The sequence below is a fragment of the Meriones unguiculatus genome, chromosome 6 (assembly GCF_030254825.1).
Source record: "Meriones unguiculatus strain TT.TT164.6M chromosome 6, Bangor_MerUng_6.1, whole genome shotgun sequence".
Classification (NCBI taxonomy): domain Eukaryota; kingdom Metazoa; phylum Chordata; class Mammalia; order Rodentia; family Muridae; genus Meriones; species Meriones unguiculatus.
The window spans coordinates 71,738,156-71,757,353 of NC_083354.1; the positions used below are offsets into that span (position 1 = coordinate 71,738,156).

At 40.8% G+C, this 19,198-nt stretch overlaps 1 protein-coding gene across 5 annotated transcripts in view; it reads right to left on the reverse strand.

The window, feature by feature from the left end:
• Tnpo1 (transportin 1) overlaps positions 1–19,198 on the reverse strand; it is an 85,631-nt gene that overhangs the window by 42,088 nt on the left and 24,345 nt on the right. For 3 of the 5 annotated variants that reach the window (XR_009592398.1, XM_021653129.2, XM_060385618.1), the window contains exons 2-5: positions 14,377–14,490; positions 12,220–12,295; positions 6,979–7,128; positions 1,313–1,419 (exon numbers count right to left, since the gene is read on the reverse strand). Coding sequence is in view for 4 of the 5 variants with exons in the window: in XM_021653129.2 (XP_021508804.1) it covers positions 1,313–1,419; positions 6,979–7,128; positions 12,220–12,295; positions 14,377–14,490 (447 nt within the window). In the remaining variant the exon portion in view is untranslated. Of the gene's footprint in view, positions 1–1,312; positions 1,420–6,978; positions 7,129–12,219; positions 12,296–14,376; positions 14,491–14,597; positions 14,893–19,198 lie in introns of those variants that run through there. The other 2 variants (XM_021653131.2, XM_021653130.2) reach the window with 2 other exon arrangements.

Here is a 19,198-nt window from a genome sequence, read left to right on the forward strand (position 1 = left end):
TTCTCTTCTCTCCCAAGTCACTGCTCCTTTAGACAAGCCAGACTAGCCATAAACTTGATGCCACTTGTTTATCTCTACCTCCATGATACCCTGCTTAAGAGTCAAAGCAGCTAAATGTTTGCACACTGCTTTTATTCTATCTCTCAGAAACAAAGATAGTCAGATCTCTAGGAATTCTAGGCAACCCAGAACTACACTGTGAGACCCTGTCTCCAAGAAAAAAGGAAGGAAGGAAGGAAGGAAGGAAGGAAGGAAGGAAGGAAGGAGGGAGGGAGGGAGGGAGGGAGGGAGAAGGAAGGGAGGGAGGGAGGGAGGGAAGAAGAAAGGAAGGGAGGGAGGGAGGGAAGAAGAAAGGAAGGAAGGAGGGAGGGAGGGAGGGAGGGAGAAAGGAAGAGGGAAAGAAAAAAAAAGATCGCCTGCTAGTAAATCAAATATATCAGTGCTCAGCAACATTAAGAAACTGTAAGAAAGGAATTCTATTTGGGCATGGTGGCTCATATCTGTAATCCCAGCATTTGGGAGGAGGTAGGTCAGGAGGACCAGAAGAGACTGTCTTAAAAAAATTCAAACCAAATCCCCAAAAAACAAAAAACAGAAACATAAAAGCCACAAAACATTTTCTTCATTGCCTTAAACATAAGTGACAATAAAAAACTCACTCACCAAAACCAAACCAAAACAAAAAATCCAAAACAAAGAAGCAAATAAAAGTCTCAAAAACTAAAACAAAATCAAGAGATCAGAATAAAAATTCATGTATGATTAAAAATGTTTGTGCCTTTTATTGTATGTCATTAATTTAGATAAACAAAAAACAATTCATGGTCTGTTGTCTTGGTAAATTTCAGTTTACTTTTAAATATGTGAGACATCAATAAAGGACTGGAGAGATGGCTCTCTGGTAAGGTAAGAGTGCTTGTTACTCTTGCAGAAGACTCAAGGTTCGGTTCCCAGCATGTATGTGTGCATATGCACACGCATGCAGTACAGGTATATAAATGTAGCATACACACAGATGCAGGCAAAATACTCTCACCCATAAAATTAAAAAAAATGAATTAAATATAGTAGAATCAGCTCTTAATCACATGTATGTAACATTTAAGAATAACCTTAGAAAGATAAAGTATTTCTTTATAGAAAACACAGTGAAGAGATTTGTCATATTATTCCCAGAAAACAGTAAAAGGTAACATATAAATTACAAAGGCAGCTTTAGGCTTCTGGTTTTGAAGCTGTTTCCTTCAGAAACATTTTCCCAAAGGCTACCATATGGCATGAAGAGACAAAGATCAGAAGCAAACAGTGTTACCTCACAAGTGTTGTAGTCCTCAGAATCCAGCAGACTACAGAGTTTTGGTAAGAGATCAGGCCAATTCTGCAGCTCTCCCTTGGAGGCAATGGTTGTAATTAAAATACCTAGAAGAACAACACACTGGAGCTTATTGCACTGTGTGAGGTGCATGCACAACATTTCAAAATATATACACCAAGAGATCCAAACTGCAATCTCAGCCATCATTTCCCTAGCATTGTATGGGGGGAGGGGCATACCACAGTGTAAATCAGATGTTTTTCATCTTGTTGCCCAATATTTCCTCCAATTTTTAAAACTTCACCACACAAAACTCTGTATAAAACTCCTACAATCTGCTTTTCAACACCAAGGATACTTCCACTAATTAAAATTAACCAAAATTTCATGAAGACAACCAACAAGTAAACAGAAAAAAATATAGTAAAATGCTCTCAATAGTTCTATAATAATCAATAGTTCAAATTAAAGATCCTTCAAGAAGCTAAGAAGCCAGGTGGTGGTGCACACCTTTAATCCCAGCACTCAAGAGGTTCTGAAGCAGATCAATCTCTGTGGGTTCAAGGCCAATCTGGTCAGCCGAGAACAGCCAGGGCTACACAGAGAAACCCTGTCTCTAAAAGCAAAACAAGCAAGAGAAGCTAACAATACCCTTCCAACTTCGATGGAATCACAGCTGGGACTACAGCAGGGACGCAAGCAGGGGGTCACAACTGCAGAGCAATCCAGTATGTTCACATGCTGTACAAGGACCCCATTCCAAGTAGATAGTTATGTAACCCACTAACAGCCCACACTGGTGGCACTTGCTCACAGGCCATCTACTTCTGACTGTGTGCTGTATGTATAATACACAAAAATCTAATGAGTTTTGTGTTAAAATTTCCCTCCAAGTTAATACATTATTGGTTGCATAATATTTGTTGGCTATGGATCTTTTCATACCATGAAGGTATAAATTTTGATGTAGGTAAATTACGTATAAACTTCTTCATAGGGTTAGTCTGAAAATTCGGAAAAATTCACACAAAAATACCTGGCATCTAACTGATACTGAATTATTACTGAACTTTAATATTCCATCTTTAGTTTTTAAAAAGACTGTTTCCAGCAATAAGCAAAACTGCTGGATGCCTTTAATCCCAGCACTCAAGGAAGCAAAGGAAGATCTCTGTGAGCTAGAGGCCACCTGGCCTACATAGTGAGTTCCAGGTCAAACATAGTGAGAACCTCCCTTTCTCAAACAAACAAACAAACAAAAAACAAACAAAAAACAAACAAAAAAACCCAATAAATTTACTTTTCAAAAAAAGGGAAACCCAGTAGAAAAAGAAAATGTACTGAAAGCCTCTTAAAGATACCAATCACTTACTAGCCTTTAGGCAAGAATCAATTAGGCATCAGTATCTTGTTCTTCTTGTCAATTATTCTTTTCTAAAGTGAAAATATAAAAGAACACAGGACTCTGTGGCTACTGAAACTGTAATCCCAGATTTGGAAAGTGGAAGCAGGAAGATCAAGAGCTCAAAGCCAGGCCAGACTCAGTGGTGTACACCTTTAGCTCCAGGACTTGGGACAGAGGTAGGTACAACTAGGAGTCTGACGCCAGCCTGGTCTTTAAGAGATCTTCCAGGATTACACAGCGAAACTGTGTGCAGACAAACAAACCACCACCAACCAACAAAACTTCAGAGACACCAACTGTACAAAACAGACACAGTCTACAACTTGAATGACATTACTTTTGCTAGGGAAGCATTAAAGAATGTTGACAGATTAACCAACTCCAAATTATGTAACCCCATAACACCATCTACTCCTGGGGGGAAAAATCCTAATAACCAAGAAGAGTTGAAAAAATAAAAAGTGACAGGGAATTTTCAGTGTCTGGAGCTATGAGAGCTGGATGTAGTACTGAATGCCTGGAACTCCAAAACTCAAGAGACGATGGCAAGAGGATCAGGCAGGTCATCAGCCTGGACTACTGAGACCTTATCTCACAAAACCAAAAAGAGCAAATATGAGAACCATAACTGTGTTTGATAATACTCATTAAAATCTCAAGAACTTAAAATAATACTCTGGCCCCAATAAGGCTAGTTATGTTCTATGACTTAATCTTACGCAAACTTTTCCGTAAGTGTCCAATTGGAATACTAAAATTACAAACAAGCCATGAATTATTCTATAAAACAAGCAATTTATCCAATGATTTAGCACACAATCATTATTAAAATGAAGTACCTTCCAAATAAATTTTCTTGACAAGATTTACAACATACAACAGGAAGAGGAAGAAGCAATTAAAACTTGGGTGCAGTAGGCACATTCCTGTAGCTAAAGCCCAGGAAAATGAATAGAAAGCAAGATCCCATCTCAAAATAAAATCTTAAATTTTTAAAACCTAAAGTTGCAAGATTATTTTTACAATCAGAAATTTACTAAGTTCTTAATATGTAAGTACTGTATTGGGTGATAAGTCATTGGCAATGTGGCACGCTTGATTGGCACAGAACAAGTGTTGCAGCTATGGCATCCTAAGGAAACCTGGAGAGGCAACATCCCACAGTTCACAAAAGAGCCAACCACAAAATAAACAAACAAATAAATGAATAAATAGATAAACAAATAAAAAATAAACAATCTAACCTAAAATGCCAAGAGTTGAGGTTGTGACATGCGGGTCGGGTAGAAACCCTGTACACTAATAATGTGGTGCACCATTACCGAGTCTCAAGAACTTTCTGTCAAGGCTGACGGGTGAAGATCTGTCTCCAATTCTTAGAAATGCCTTTCAGATAACTACTACAAAACATGTTCCCAAAAGTGTTTTAAATCTGTTCTCACATGAACTACGATTAACTAACTTAAGAAATAAGAATAAAATAAAAAACTCCCAGATTTCTAGGATACCATCAATGTTTTACAATATGCTTGTGTTTATTTCCCTGAAGCAAAAACAACCAAAGACCTGAGTTAAAACAAACAAAACCCCCACAATTCTAGGTGATCCTTCATGTGATTCTACAGGGTGGTTTGCAACTTTAAATTGTAACACTGTGTCCCACCCAGTAGTTTCTCCTCTTCAACCTGTTCTACCATCTTCATTCAGCATCAAAACAGAAGAACGAGGGAAAATGACAAAGTCAATAAGGTTTTATTTTTAGTTTTTTTTTTTATATTAGTTGTCCTTTGACAGTCTCACACAGCCGAGTTACTCACCCTCTTATTCTCAACACCCTCCTTCTTCCTACAACCCCTTTTCCATATTCATGTCTTTCATTTGTGAGCTACCCTTTGAAACCATGGGCCAGAGCTTCATGGGCTCACAAGGACTACACCTCTCCCGGAATATTTTAAAAGCCAATAGTTCAGCAGGTAGTGGGACCCCAGGAACTCCTCCAATGGAGGAGGATTACACCTCTCCCAGAATCTTTCTGAAGCCACAGTTCAGTCAGACCTTCCCCCACATATGACAGACTTTACAGGAGCAGTCTGGTGACGTCCCAGGGCACGTGAATTCAAAAACCATCACATGTTCAAAAACAGTATTTTGAAGCCCCTTCACTACACTCTTCCTATCTGCTCTTCTGTGATGTCTCCTGAACTTTTAGAGTGGTAGAGGTGTCTGCCTGGGCTCAGCACCTCACTACCTCTCATTTTCAGACATGAGCAAAGCAAATCTGCATGGTTTTGTTGCCTTTGAGTGTCACTGGCCTTTTACTTTTAACTAACACAAAGCAAATAATTTAACTGGACAATCTGTTTAACTATTTCAAGTGGTAGCTTTATGAAGTTAGTATTTCAGAGTTTTAAATTATCAGCCAGAAATTATTAGCCAGGGGTATTGGTTCATGCCTTAATTAATCCCAGCGCTCAGTGGGCAGAAGCAAGGAGTTATCATTGAGTTCCATGCCAGCTTGTTTTACATAGTGAGTTCCAGGCCACCCGGAGATACAACAGTGAGATTGTCTAGGAACATTCAGATTTTATAGCAATGTGAATTCTGGTAAAGGCTGTTCAACTGGCAAAACAAAAGTAAACATCCCAGAACCCCAAGGGATATTTAATTTGTATGTAGAAGTGAAGAAATATAATGAACTAAATTAAGTGCACTCACCAGCCACAGTCTCTAACATGTCAGTCATTGTTTTAGCTATTCTATCCATTTCCACCATTGAACTTGTAATTATTGTTTATAATATTCCAGACATTGCCAGAAATATACACTGCACTTACATCTGAAGCTAGATAAAAACTGCTGGTTATACTAAAAAACGTCAGTGGACTCTCACAATCGGAATACCAGAGCACATAATAAAAATAAAACCTAAAACTCAAGAACCATAAAGACTTTATGAAACACAATTTCTAGAACCATAGGGTGCATAATCCTAAAATAGACCCAGATTCCAAATACTTTCAAAGACTGTTGGTGAAGGAAATCCAGTCTTCACTCACTGAAAAGGAACATCAATTCTTTTCTCCCAGTACTTCCAGCCTTCCACAGTTAAGATACAAAGTACTTTAGTTTAGACTAAATAGGAGAGGCAGGTTTAGAGAGCCAACAATCTCATTTCATTTCTGTATCTCACTAACTCCTTTCCTTTCAACTGAACTTTTTCCTTAAGGAAACTTTTTTTAATCCCATTTTACTGCATCTATTTTTTTTCCTCTTGGTTTTAAATAGAATACTGCTAGCACTCCATTCTTTTCACCACTACCAAGAGCTGGTGATCCTTAATAGAGGATACGTAAGTATAAGAAAATAATCTATAGTCTGAGTTTGCACCCCCAAACTACAAATGTACCACAGTCCCCAAACCTGAAGTCAGAATAACGGCATTCTTTAATATGGAGATGCCTGAGGAAACTCAGAGCCTCATAGACACAAACAGTACTTCTCAAACTTGAAAGAAAATGTATAAAATGAAGGCTCCTCCTCCCCAAACAAGGAACATTTAATAAAACACCAACTTATTTCAGCCTTTCATTTAAACAACCTGCTAGCTATGGCCATGGTGGAAGGTAGGCTCTTAGACCTGTGGCATGCTGTCAGTGGCAGCTTCTCTGACGACAGCTGTCTGTGGTGAGACGCTGGCATGTACTTACCAAGTGGCCAGTTGGGTTGCTCCCTGAGTAGGCCAGTTACTATCTTACTTCACTAGTACATAAACAATTCAATCGCCGAAAACAAGCTCTACACTGAAAAGACTTAAACAAAGACACCAAACCCTGCTGTCAGGCAGATATAACGAAGGCTGGTACTGGAAAGCGTAAATAGTAAAAATTTATACTCCTATACTTAAGATTGATGCTACAGAACAAGACTTTCTGTACCTGTTAGAGTGACCCCAAAAATGACCCAAGGCATTACAGACAATACAGAATCCTGATGTACGAGTCCTCACAGAAAAGGCAGAGGTCCTAATGTCAACCTTCGATGCCCCATTAATAATGATTAATTAGCAACTATTGTCCTTGGTTTCACTTGGTTCCAAAGCCTTTACTGCAAAGGTGAATGAGATACATAAGGATTTAAAAGGCAGTGCTGTCCATCACAACTTCAAATGGAAAAACTAAAACTGCTACAAAAATAACATCCTATTTCTAAAATAATCAGGTAGAAAAAGTACATGCACAGTTTCTGTAACAGAACTTACCAACAGTGGCTCTGATCAGAGGAGAGGAGTCACCAATGTTATTTAGACATTCACTTTTGATAAAGTCTGTCACACCATTTGGGAAGTTCTGAAAATGAGCTTTCACATTATTCTTCAAGATCAGACCACTCAATGACCTTGTGGGCTCATCTGGAAAAAAGCAGGAACAGTACTGAGTAATCCTACTTCAAAATGTACCAACAACAGTCACTTTTGGTTGTTTGCTTTTTTTGAGACAGGGTTTCTCTGTGTCGCCCTGGCTGTCCTTGAACTTAGAGATCCTGTCTCTGAGTTACAACCTGGCTCTCACAACAGTTATTTAGAAACCATTTATATTAAAGAATTGATTCCAATATTCCAATTTTTTTTTTTTTTTGCTACAGTTGACTATAAAAAAAAATCACAAATTATCAAAAGTCAGCTCTATTAGTCACAGATACCAGTGGCACCCATTCAGACCATGGCAATCTAAAATATCTTTAGATGTCAAATGTTTCCCTAAGAGAAAACTGCTGGGGGGGAGGGGAATTCTTCCAGGTTGGAACAACAAAAACCAAGCAAATATATAGGAACGCTTTCTTACAACATGACTGCTATGATTTTCACTGGGGGTATAGGAGTGGGCAGTGAAGCAAAAATCTCCCAAAGCATTAAAAATACATTGACTTTAAAGTTGTTCAAGGCAGAGCCAGAGAGAGACAACTCGGCTGTTCAAGGCTCATACCTGTGTTCTAGAAGACACTTACTTAATTGTGCTGACAAATGACAGTAGAATGGATGACAGCTTATATAAATGCTTGTTATGCCCTAACACTCCAACAAATATTATTGTATTTAATCCTCACACCCTGTCAAGACAGCTAACAACTCAATACACAAGCTAAGAAATTAGAACCTGAGTCAAAAAATCATAACACAGGCCAAGCACTATAACATTTCCCTTTATTTCCCGTCGATGGCGTTGTTTTATCTGAAAGTGTCAGCCAGGTGTGGTGGCACACACCTTTATGTGTGCAGGTCTGCTTGGTCTGTCTCAAAGCAAAGGCAACAAGCATGACCACTAACCGAAAAAGCCATCGAGCTCTGAATGCAGACTCTGCACCATTCTAGTTCAACCCTGTTCCCAACAGGTAGCAGAAACCACCACGGGGCTGGAAAAGATCAGTGGCTAAGAGCACTTGCTACTATTAGAAGACAGAGACCCAAACTTGGTTCCCAGAACCCACACTGGTGGCTCACTACCACTTGTAACTCCATGGGACCTACTGAGGGCACCCCCCAACACACACACTGACAGGCAAGACAGAAAACACACAAATAAAAGTGCAAAAGCCGATGTATTGAATGGTACTGTGCTATAACCGCTTGATCCACCTAACCAACAGGTAAACACCCTAGACTTGTTCTAGTTATTCTGTAATTCTCACTGGCATAATCTCCAAGAGGGAAAAGAACAGTTCCTCAGCACGGATGCCCTATCACAGCTACGCAGGCTAAGAGCACTCAAGGCAACATCTACAGACACCTATCCATCTCCTATTAGGATGCGTTTCAAATGAAAACAGACAAAAAACAGAAAAGACTTCATGGAAGGTCATCTACAGATCTATACAGTCAAATCCTGTCTCAAAACAGAAACAAAAATGTTGCTATGAAATAAATATCTAACTTTCAAGTAAAACACCATTAGCTAAATAACTTAGTGATAATTATTTTAAGTGGCATGCATTTATTCACAGAAAATATGCTGGTTTTTTACAATGAATGTTACAAGATGAAGTTTTAATAAACCTCACAATAAACACAAGGTAAATAAACACAAGGTAAAACAATTTAAAGTACATCTCCTGTGTCCAAACTCCATTAAGAAGCGACCAATGAATTGCTTTCCACCCATTAAAGTAAGACTTTATAGCACGAGACCTTGACTGCTCATCTGTAAAGGAAAAGAACAGCTCAGTCTGCAGCTTCTTCTTAAACCTTAAGATCTTACTCAGGTCAGGGTAAAACATGTCTGTAATGTCAACACCTGGGAGACAGAGGCTTCTCTTCTGAGTTCAAGGCCAGCCTGACCTACACAGTGAGTTCCAGGCCAGCCAGGGCTATGCGGTGAGACCCAGCCAGATGGATGGATGGATGGATGGATGGACAGACAGACAAGATAGATGACACAACATTTAGGAGCACTTGCTGCTCTTTTAAGAGGACCTGGCTGACTTCCCAGCACCCACAGGTGTCTCACGCTCTATGAAATTCCAGTTTCAGGAGACTGATGTCCTCTTCTGGTCGCCACAGGCACTGCATGCATGTGGTATACATAGACATTCAGGCAAAACAATCAGACATAAAATAAAAATAAATTAAAAAAAAAGCATTTTCATTAAAGGACAAAGTCATGCTCCTTCTCCACTATGACGGCCATAATGATAGCTACAGACAACGGCGTGCGCTCTCTCTCCTTTAAAAAACTAGGTATGACAATCTTCTGGGCTGAAGGGAAATAAATTTATCACTGGCATAAGAAGAAGTAGACAAAATAAACTTTAGGTCAAGAATATGTGAATACTTCCCGGCTTTATAATTTAACAGGTCTATGTGTGTGTGTGGGGGGGGGGGGGGTTAGTGGTCTCTTAAAATATCTTAAAGATATTTTTAAGTATCTTTACATGCCAAGAATGTCTTAGCAAATAAACAGTATAATACTTTAACAGCTTATTTGGTATCAGGGTAAAAAAAAAAAAAAAAAAGAGAGAGCACACTGGTTAATATTTTAAAATAAAACAATTACACATCAGAATCTCATTTATAAATATTTGAGTACTTTTAAAAAATGTGTTTTAGCTAAGTGTCATGGCACATGCCTTTAATTCCCAGCCCTCGGGAGGCAGAGGCAGGCAGATTTCTGAGTTGAACAACAAACAAAAAAACAAACAAAAAAAGTATTTTACAGGAGGGATAAGATAGTGGGGGGGGGAGCTAGATTTGGGGGGAAAACCCAGTGCAATGGAAACTCTGTAAGAGTGACCCTAGCAAAGACTGCTACTAAAAGGGGATGTGGGAAACAGGTGCAGTAGCGCATGCCTATGATCCCAGCACTCAGGGAAGCAGAGGCAGGTGGATCTCTGTGAGTCTGAGGCCAGCCTAGTCTACAAATCAAGCCCAGGATAGCCAAGGCTACACAGAGAAACTCTATCTCAAAAAACAACAACAAAACACCCAAATGACAAAAAACACTACCACAACAAAACAAAACAGCTGCGGGGAGGACCACGGGGCCCAATATTGCCATATTCTGTAACTAGACAAGGCCTCAAGTAGAGGGACTGGGACCACCAACCCAGACACAAAACCATCAACCTATAGATTGTCCTGTCCTAGAGCCTAGCAGAATCATCATCAAAGAGACCAGAGAGACTTTACCAAGCCAACTGAGAGCAGAGGCAGAGTCCCACAGGCAAACATTACATGGAGCTCAGAGAACTTGGGGAGTCCTTCAGAGGATGGGAAAGGAGGAACCAGAGAAGTGAGAGCTGCCCTCGACTCTTCTGTCTACTTGTGGAACCCTTTTTCTCCTACTGGATTGTCTTGTCTGGCCTTGATGTGATGATATGTGCCTAGTCTTACTGTAGTTTGTTATGCCAAGTTTGATGTCCCTGGGAGGCCTACTCTTCTCTGAAAAGAGGAAGGTGGTGGAAGTGGGAGAGAGGGGAGGTGGCTGGGGGTGTCTGAGGGGAGGGGAGGGAGGGAAACTGTGGTCTGGATATAATACACGAGGAAAGATTTTTTTTTTTTTTTAAGTCTTTTAGCCAGGCCTGGTGGCGCACACCTTTAGTCCCAGTCCTCAGGAGGGAGAAGTAGACAGATCTGAGTGTGAGGCCAGCCTGGTCTACAGAATGAGTTCCAGGACAGCCAGGGCTACAGAGAGACTGTCTTGAACCCCTCCACATGCCAAAAGAAAAAAAAAGTGTGTGTGTATGTGTGTGTTGGGGGTTGCAGTGCTAAGGGCTTCTCATGCTGCTCTAAAAATGAGCTACACTTCCAGTCAAGTGATTGCTAGTGTGTGAGGTTTTTCTATACTATGAAAAACAGTATAATCCTAAGCATTCACCAAAGCAGACTAATAACCACCAATTTTAAAGATATACTAAAAGAATTTCTAAATTTAGTTTTAAAATTTACTACATCTCTCATCACAAAACCCACACAATTCACTAGGAAATCACCTGAGAACAAATCAAAGGAACCACTACAGTGTGTGTCTGTTAGCAGATCTTTACTTCCATAATGTGCTAGAGGATGGAGCTGGGATCTTACAGCATCTGAGTGTCTAGCAGGCATTTTCCAGTGGAAAGAAGCAAGACAGGTTAGATGCCTTAGTGCCAGAATCCAAACAGAGCTGACTTCACAACTTCAAGCTGCGTTTTAACTATGGCTTCTAAAACACACATTGCCAAACAAGGGCTAGCAGAAAACTGTCCTAAAACTTATTTAAGTATCTGCAGTGCTCCATAGACACTCAACGCTCAAATGCTATGAAGAACAATCTTCACTATTCTGTCAGCTCAGAGAGGGCAATGAGCATTATTTGTTATATTCACATTTATTTCCCATGACCTGCAAATTGTCTGACAAAGAAACGATGCTAGCAAATAAATAATCTGTGAAATAAAGTCCAGAAGGACATATGACATGTATTAGAACAATCAAAGGCCATGTCATTTTAAAAGCAGACGAGCTGGCTTTAAAGTACTGTAGGAGTAATTTAAAATGAAAACTATAATAGTTAATGACTCCATCATTTGTTAATAACTTTGAACAGTCAGAATAAAGTTCAGAGACAACAATTACCTGATGGTGGTAAGTGTTTTCATGTTGACTATACGGTTTTTCATGTTTTCTCTACAATGAACATGCACACCCAGGTGATTATTAACCCTTGCATTCAATTTGCATACTATTAAAAAAGTCAATCTTTATTATACTCATGTATAAACACTGAAGCTAAACACCAGACTGTGCAGCACATTTTTCATTTGCAAATACCCATGGGGACTTGTATCAGTACCCAGTCATCAAGAGACTGCTTCTTAGCCACCTAAGTGGCAGTAACTCCCAGTGGCCCATCTGACATCCATCAATCCGGGGCGAAATGAAACCCTTTTGAAATTAGGCTGTCACAGTATAAGGAGCTTAATAGTGCTAAAGATGTTTTAGCTAAATATCTACACAAGCTCTACTTACCTTCAGATTTTAGTTTTGTAAGAACAAAAATCAAGTAGTTGTTGAAATCTGGGTATTGATTAAGCTGTTCCAGTTTCTAGAACAAACAGTAGTTAAGGAAACTTCTCTCTATAATCTAAGAATAATATTTGCTTATTAAATCAAACTTGATGTTATTTACAACACACTAGGTTAGTACTTGTTCGAGTTCTTTCTGGCTGAAATACTGCATCAAGTACAGTCAATAAGACATAAGTGAAGGCAAAAATCTTCATGCTCAATAAAGCAAATGGATTTTTAAAAAAGAGCTGACAACTTTAAAACAAGCTAACCTAAAAAGTACTTAAGTATAAATGATAAAAAAATAAAAGCATCCTAAAAATAAAAACAAACTTTTCGAACTCAAGAGCTTGTGAAGAAATGAGCAAGATGGCCCCCTTTGACTCATTTTTTTCTTTAGAATTTAAAAGGGACAAGATGCCAGTGATGGCCATGCCTCCACACCAACTCCTTTCCAGATATAGTGTCAGTCAAATCAACCTGTCACCCCAAGACATGGCCCAAAGTGAGGACACAGTGGCAGGAACAGGAACACTAAGCTCTAAGCCTTTCAGGACTCTCCATCTGTAATATGCTTGCCAAGGGTATTTTACCTGCACAGAGATTAAAGTGATTTTACTAAGGAAACCTAAATTCATTATTTAATATACTAGGTACACTAAGTAAGCTTTTTACATACTGGAAATGTCCTCAAAATACCTACAGTTAGGATGTAAATCCTAGCAAAATATACTTTACTTTCTCCAAGAAAAGCCCAAACAAGTATTATTAGTTTTAGCATGCTGATGTTAATAAACGTTTGTTATTTTGTGATAAAGCAAACAACTTAAAAGACACACATGCATACACGTATGCATGCATGCATACATACATACACATCTGTGTAACTAACAGTCTTTCAAAAAACAAAGTGCTCAAGCCTATACAGAACAAATTTGCTCTACGCTAAGGAGACAGAAAAGACAGGCCATCACTAACTCTAAAATCCCTTCCAGCCACAAGTGCTGACTAAAGGGGTGGCACAACCTTGCTTGATTAATTTTTTCTTTCTCAGAGAATATGCTCTCAATACCCAGAGCAAACTAGACCCCGACTACTGGACTGGCCTAAACACCATACTTAGTACACAAAAGATACTTAAAACAAGAAATTAAAATATTTAGTGCTATAGGAATTACAATGCAACTCTGGGCTTGGCTAATTTTAAAACTAATTATTTGTAAAATAATACCTACACTTTTCAACTCCTACCACCCACGGAACTACTACAACACAAATTAAGACTGCTCTACAGCATAAAAGCCACTACTACATCCCAAACGACGACTTTCCCTATTATCAAAGGTATCTGAACAAAATGGCTTTTTAAATAATCCAAGTAGATCCCATCCATTTTTAAACGGGCAGCGTCATATTCAATCATCTATTGGAGGGCTGAGGTTACAGCAATGCAGTACTTCTCTGAAACCCTAATAACTTCACTGTTTTAAATAAGCTCAACACCAGGTGCTTATTCAATTCCCTATTAGCTGATTTTGCTGCTCACTGGAAACAATAACAAGAGAATCTGCTGGGAACACAGCGGACCAGAGTTCCTTAAGAAGGAACGTGCTGGGACCCAGAGGGTAGCCGGCTGCGTGTCGGCTCTCCCCCGCGGCGACCCTAGGGCCGCTCCAGCGGTCTGGGCGCACAGTAAGCCCCCGGGTAGGCCAAAGCTCCAACAGGCCAACCTCCCGGCAGCGCCGGGGAGCCCGCAACAGGTGTGAGCGCGGGCACGGCGCGTCCCGGCCTCCCCGGCGCGGCCAAAGCCCCGGGCCCTCCCGGCCGTTCAAACCCCGCGCCGGCTCCACCCCCGGCCGCGCCGCCCGGCCCGCGCCGCCCGGCCGCAGGCCCCCGCCCCGCCGAGCCCCGCGGGCCCCGGCGCTCCCGCTCGGCGGCGAGGACGTGGCGGCGCGGCACGTGTGGCCTCCGCCCGGCCCGGAAGCGGCGGCCGAGCCCCCACGCGGCGGCGGCGACGGCGGGCCTGGCGGGCTGCGGCCGCGTGCGCGAGGCCGGGCGGGGGCCGCGGCCGGGCCGGGCGGCGGCGGCGCGAGGCCGGGCCCCGCACGGCAAGGATACTTGTTGCACGGTCCTCTGGATGGTGGTGTCTGGGGACTGGGACTCCTTGAGCAGCTGCAGGATCTGCTGAAGCCCTTGCTCGTCAGGTTTCCACTCATACTCCATCTTGGTTTGCTGCAAATAAAGCCAGACACAGGAAGAGACGAGCAGATGTTAGTCCCGCGCACAGGCCCGCCGCGCGCCCGCGCGCCCGCCCGCCGCCGCCCGGCCCCGGCCCCCACCCGGCTCGGACCCGAAGCCCGGCCGGCCCGCTCCGCAGCTCCGCGCCAACGTCCGCCGTGCCTGTGCCGCCGCGGCCGCCTCGAGCGCCAGGAGCCGACCAGACTGAGTCACCGCGAATTTGCAATCTGGCCCCAAGATCCGCTCACGGGAGCCCCCTGGGTCCTAGTGCCACGGAGCGCTCCCAGACCAACCCGACTCCTGCAGCCAGGCCGCCGCCGCTCCAGGCTGCTCCAAAGCAAGCCCTGCCCAAGCCCCGGCAGGAACCCGATTCGGGTCATTATCTTAAATACGCGCGGTGGAAAAACGACAGCGAGACTTTCGAAACGGGGAAAACACTGGTAACTCCCCTGACAGCAAAATAAATGAAAATATAAACGCTTGCACTTTAATTTAATATACAATGCTATTAGTCGTTCGAATAAAATACTAAGGGCGCGTTGCAATCCTATCCACACCTCAAAAACATTAAATGCAACCTTTGTAGAACTTGAATGGAAAAAATTCACCCTTTCATAAACTTCAACTTATGAAGTCAGCAAGTGAAATAAATTCCACCACGAAATAACTCCCTTCCACAAAGGGCTGTGGAATGAAAGAAAAACAAGAAAAATCATGCAATTTCCAGTGGGGCGGTGTTTAATTCTGTGAAAGTACTCTCGTTCTTCCGCTCGTTCGATTCTAAAACCTGGTGAGGTGTATTATTTGCCCTCACTAAAGCGGAACACAGCGCTGAACACAATTACTGCAAAGGGTAGACCAGTGGGGACACAGAATTAAAGTGAATTGCATCTGCTAAACTAAAGTGAGGCCACTATATTAATGACACAGTTTCATTAAAACTAAATTCGTGAACAAAACTAATAAAGCTGAAGCATTAACTGAATTCTTTTCAATAACCAAACCTATGAGAGCCTTGGCGAAGGAGGGGATTTTTAAACGACTCTACCACTATATAATGGTTTAACAGCTTTAGTTAGTAAAAGCCTTTCCTAGCAGGTTTTTTCCCCCTGTGATCTTATTAAAATCCTCTAATCGACCTTGCCCCCTCTTTCACTTAAAACAAAAAAAAAAATGTCTTCACCTCCTCTCCTTCACTGTTTGTACCTATCTGTAACGTGACTTTGCTTAACATATTCTATTGTCTCCCTAAACAGGGCAAACACAATCAACTGTGCTTACAAAACGAACACCAAAAATAAGCACCCAACCAACTACACCAAACCCACAACTCTCAACTGGCCACAGAGACACCCTCTCAGTAGATCTAATTTGAGCAGATAATGCTAGTAAGTGCTATTATTACAGCAAATACTGCTATCGTAATGTTTTTATTCTAGTTTTCCTGATAGCCATTGATACTGTTATGTACAGTGCATTTTTAACATTATGTAATAGTGGGAATTATAATTTCTTCCCTGGCTTTACATAGTTTAAAAAGACATTTTAAAACCTAGTATTCCATTATATTGTTGTGCTATATTTTTTAAACTTTTAATTGACAGTCACAGAACTATACAAATTATAAGCACATAAACAGATGGACTTTTACAAGTGAACACACCCAGTTCAAGATGGAGGTCTCTTGTGCTCAGTACCACAATAAGCCCTAGTAGAATTTCTATCATTATAAATTGAATTCTTTTCTTGTTTTAATTTCAAAAGCTTTCTAAAATGGCAAGAACTGCATTATAGTAAAACAACATGGCTATACAAGTAAAGCTGATTCAATCTTACCACCAAGCTTATCTCTCTGAGATATTAAATTTGATATATTTTTACAGTGCTCTTTAATCACAATTATATACACTGTTATGGTTAGAATATAAAATGTCCTGCATGGGTTCATGTGTTTGAACCCTTGATTTTTAGATGGTGACTCTGTTGAGGGAAGTGGTGACCTTAGGAGGTAGCACCTCCCTGAAGGAAATAGACTACTGAGGGTGGCCCTTGAGATTTTATATCCCTCTAGATTTGTGTCTGGTCTCTGCTTCCTGTTGCTTTGAGATGTGAGGAAGAGACAAGTTCCAGCCACACATCTGTAGGACCATGGAGCCTCAAGAAGCTATGCTTGCCCACCATAATGGGCAGCCTTTCCGCCATCATAGACTGTATGCCCCGATGAACTGTGACCCAATCAACTTTGCTCTTTTGTGTTGCTTCTTTCCAAAACTGTATCACAGCAAGGAAGAAAATGGCTAATACATATAGTCTTTGTTAGATCACATTGGCCACTACACTGATATTAACTCTACAACCTTTCATATAAAATACAGCATGACCATCGTCCAGGCCAATGCATGCCATCAACACGGGCTGAAATAACCCACTTATGCCCTCACGGCCTGTTGAATGAGAAACTAAAGCCAGGGCTAGCTAACAGTTCCCCAGTAAGAAAAAGCATAGTCATCACACTCATTCTAAAAGTGGTTGTCAAAAGACGCAATATATTATCAGAATATTACCACACTTCCTTCTTTAGCCCTGAATCCAAATAAACAGCATCTATCTATCTATCTATCTATCCTATCTATCTATCTACCTATCTATCTTTCTATCTTCCAAGGCAGGGTCTGACTGTGACCATACTGCTGTCCTCAGATTCAAAGATGGCCTGAGGGATGAGATCAAAGCTACGCTGCACTATGCCCCACTCTATTTTTTCCTTCAATTTAGTGTTAAAAATTTTTAATTTGAATCAGCACATACCTTTGATGGCAGCCCTTAGGGAGGCAGAGGCAGGTAGATCTCTGTGAGTTCAAGGCCAGCCTAGTCTACAGAGTGAGTTCCAGGACAGCCAGGGCTACACAGAGAAACCCTCTCACTAGATCTAATTTGAGCAGATAATGCTAGTAAGTGCTCCCAGTATCTTGTAAAAGTTATCTGTAACATAAAGTTCTCAAAAATATTTGATTGTTAATTGTCACTTTGAACTAATGAATAACACTTTCTTAAAAACTGCGGCAAAGCAAGGCATGGTGGTGAATTAGTCAAGAGGATCAAATTCATAGCCAGCCTTGGCTACATAACTACAACCTGCCATTAAATAAGAAATCATAATACTCCAAAAATAAATACATAAAATTTAACACTTTAACCACTTTTTTTTTTTGAGACAGGGTTTCTCTGTGTAACCTCAGCTATCCTGATCCTGTAGGCCAGACTGTCCTTAAACTCATAGACATTTCCCTGCCTCTACCTCCCTAAGGGCTGGGATTACAGGCGTGCACCACCCCGCCCAGAAACTTTAACCACTCTTGATGCACACTTTGGCAGCACTGAGTGCATCCTCATTATTGTGCAACCATTACCATGGTCATCTCCAGTGCCTATCACAGTTTAATAGCAATTCAAATTAGGAAAAACCTGATCTCAAAGTAGACAGAACCATTTTAGAGTCAATTAGACAAGATAACAAAGCATGCCAGCTTTATGTGTGTGGTAGAAACCATTTATTTAAAGAACACTTGTGTTAATTAAACAGAATATAAAAAAACAATAAAGATTTTCTTCTGACATTTAAATAATTACTGGCTGACATACTTTTTTTCATATTTGAAGACACAGACCTAAATATCTCAAAAAAAAAAAAAAAAAAAGAAAAGAAAAAAAGAACACCTAATGGTAAATAAAAACCCAAAAGAGCTCTTAGAGATTCTAGAGGGGCTGGGAGATGGTTCAGTATTTTAGAACAGTTGCTGCTGTTACAGAGGTCCAGTTCTCAACACTCACATCGCAGCTCACAACCATCTTAAATGCAAATCCTACACCCTTTTCTGGCTTTTCTGGGCTCCTGGCAGACACAGATGCAGGCAAAACACTCATACATGTAAAATAAAAATAAATAACTAGTCGAACATTTATGTTTCATTTATGAACATAAAAATGGCACTGGAATTGAAAGCAACTTGTAAGGTTTAAGTTGTTGTGATACTTCCTTTAGAAGACAAAAACCAGTAAACCCCAATTCTTTTTTTTTTTAAGATTTATTTATTTTATGTATATGAGTGTTCTATCTGCAATTACACCTGCAAGAAGAGGGAATCAGTTCACATTATAGATGGTTATGAGCCACCATGTGGTTGCTGGGAATTGAACTCATGACCTTTGGAAGAGCAGACAGTGCTCTTAACCACTGAGCCATCTCTCCAGCCCCATAAACCCCAATTCTTAAATTCACATGTAACTTTCCAGTGATTGAAAACAGGGTGAACTATGCTGCTTCTTACCCATGGAAGAGCTGTAAACTAGTTTAAAAAGCAGATGGGAGGACCAGCAAGATTGCTCAGGAGTGTAAAGGTACTTGCTGCACAAGCCTGAATTTTATCCCTGCTAACTTCACAAACTTATGGTCTGACCTCCACAGGTGTACCATGTCATGCCACACACACACATACATACATACATATATATATATATACATACATACATACACACACACACACATACCACCCTAGCAGTTGTGAAAATCTACGAAAGCAAATTAATTTCCTCTGAACCTGAATTTTCCAACTACTAAATAGGACTATACGAACTCCAAATTATATTATGATACCTACCACAGCATGTGAATGGCCTGGGAAAAAATGCAGTTCTATGAATT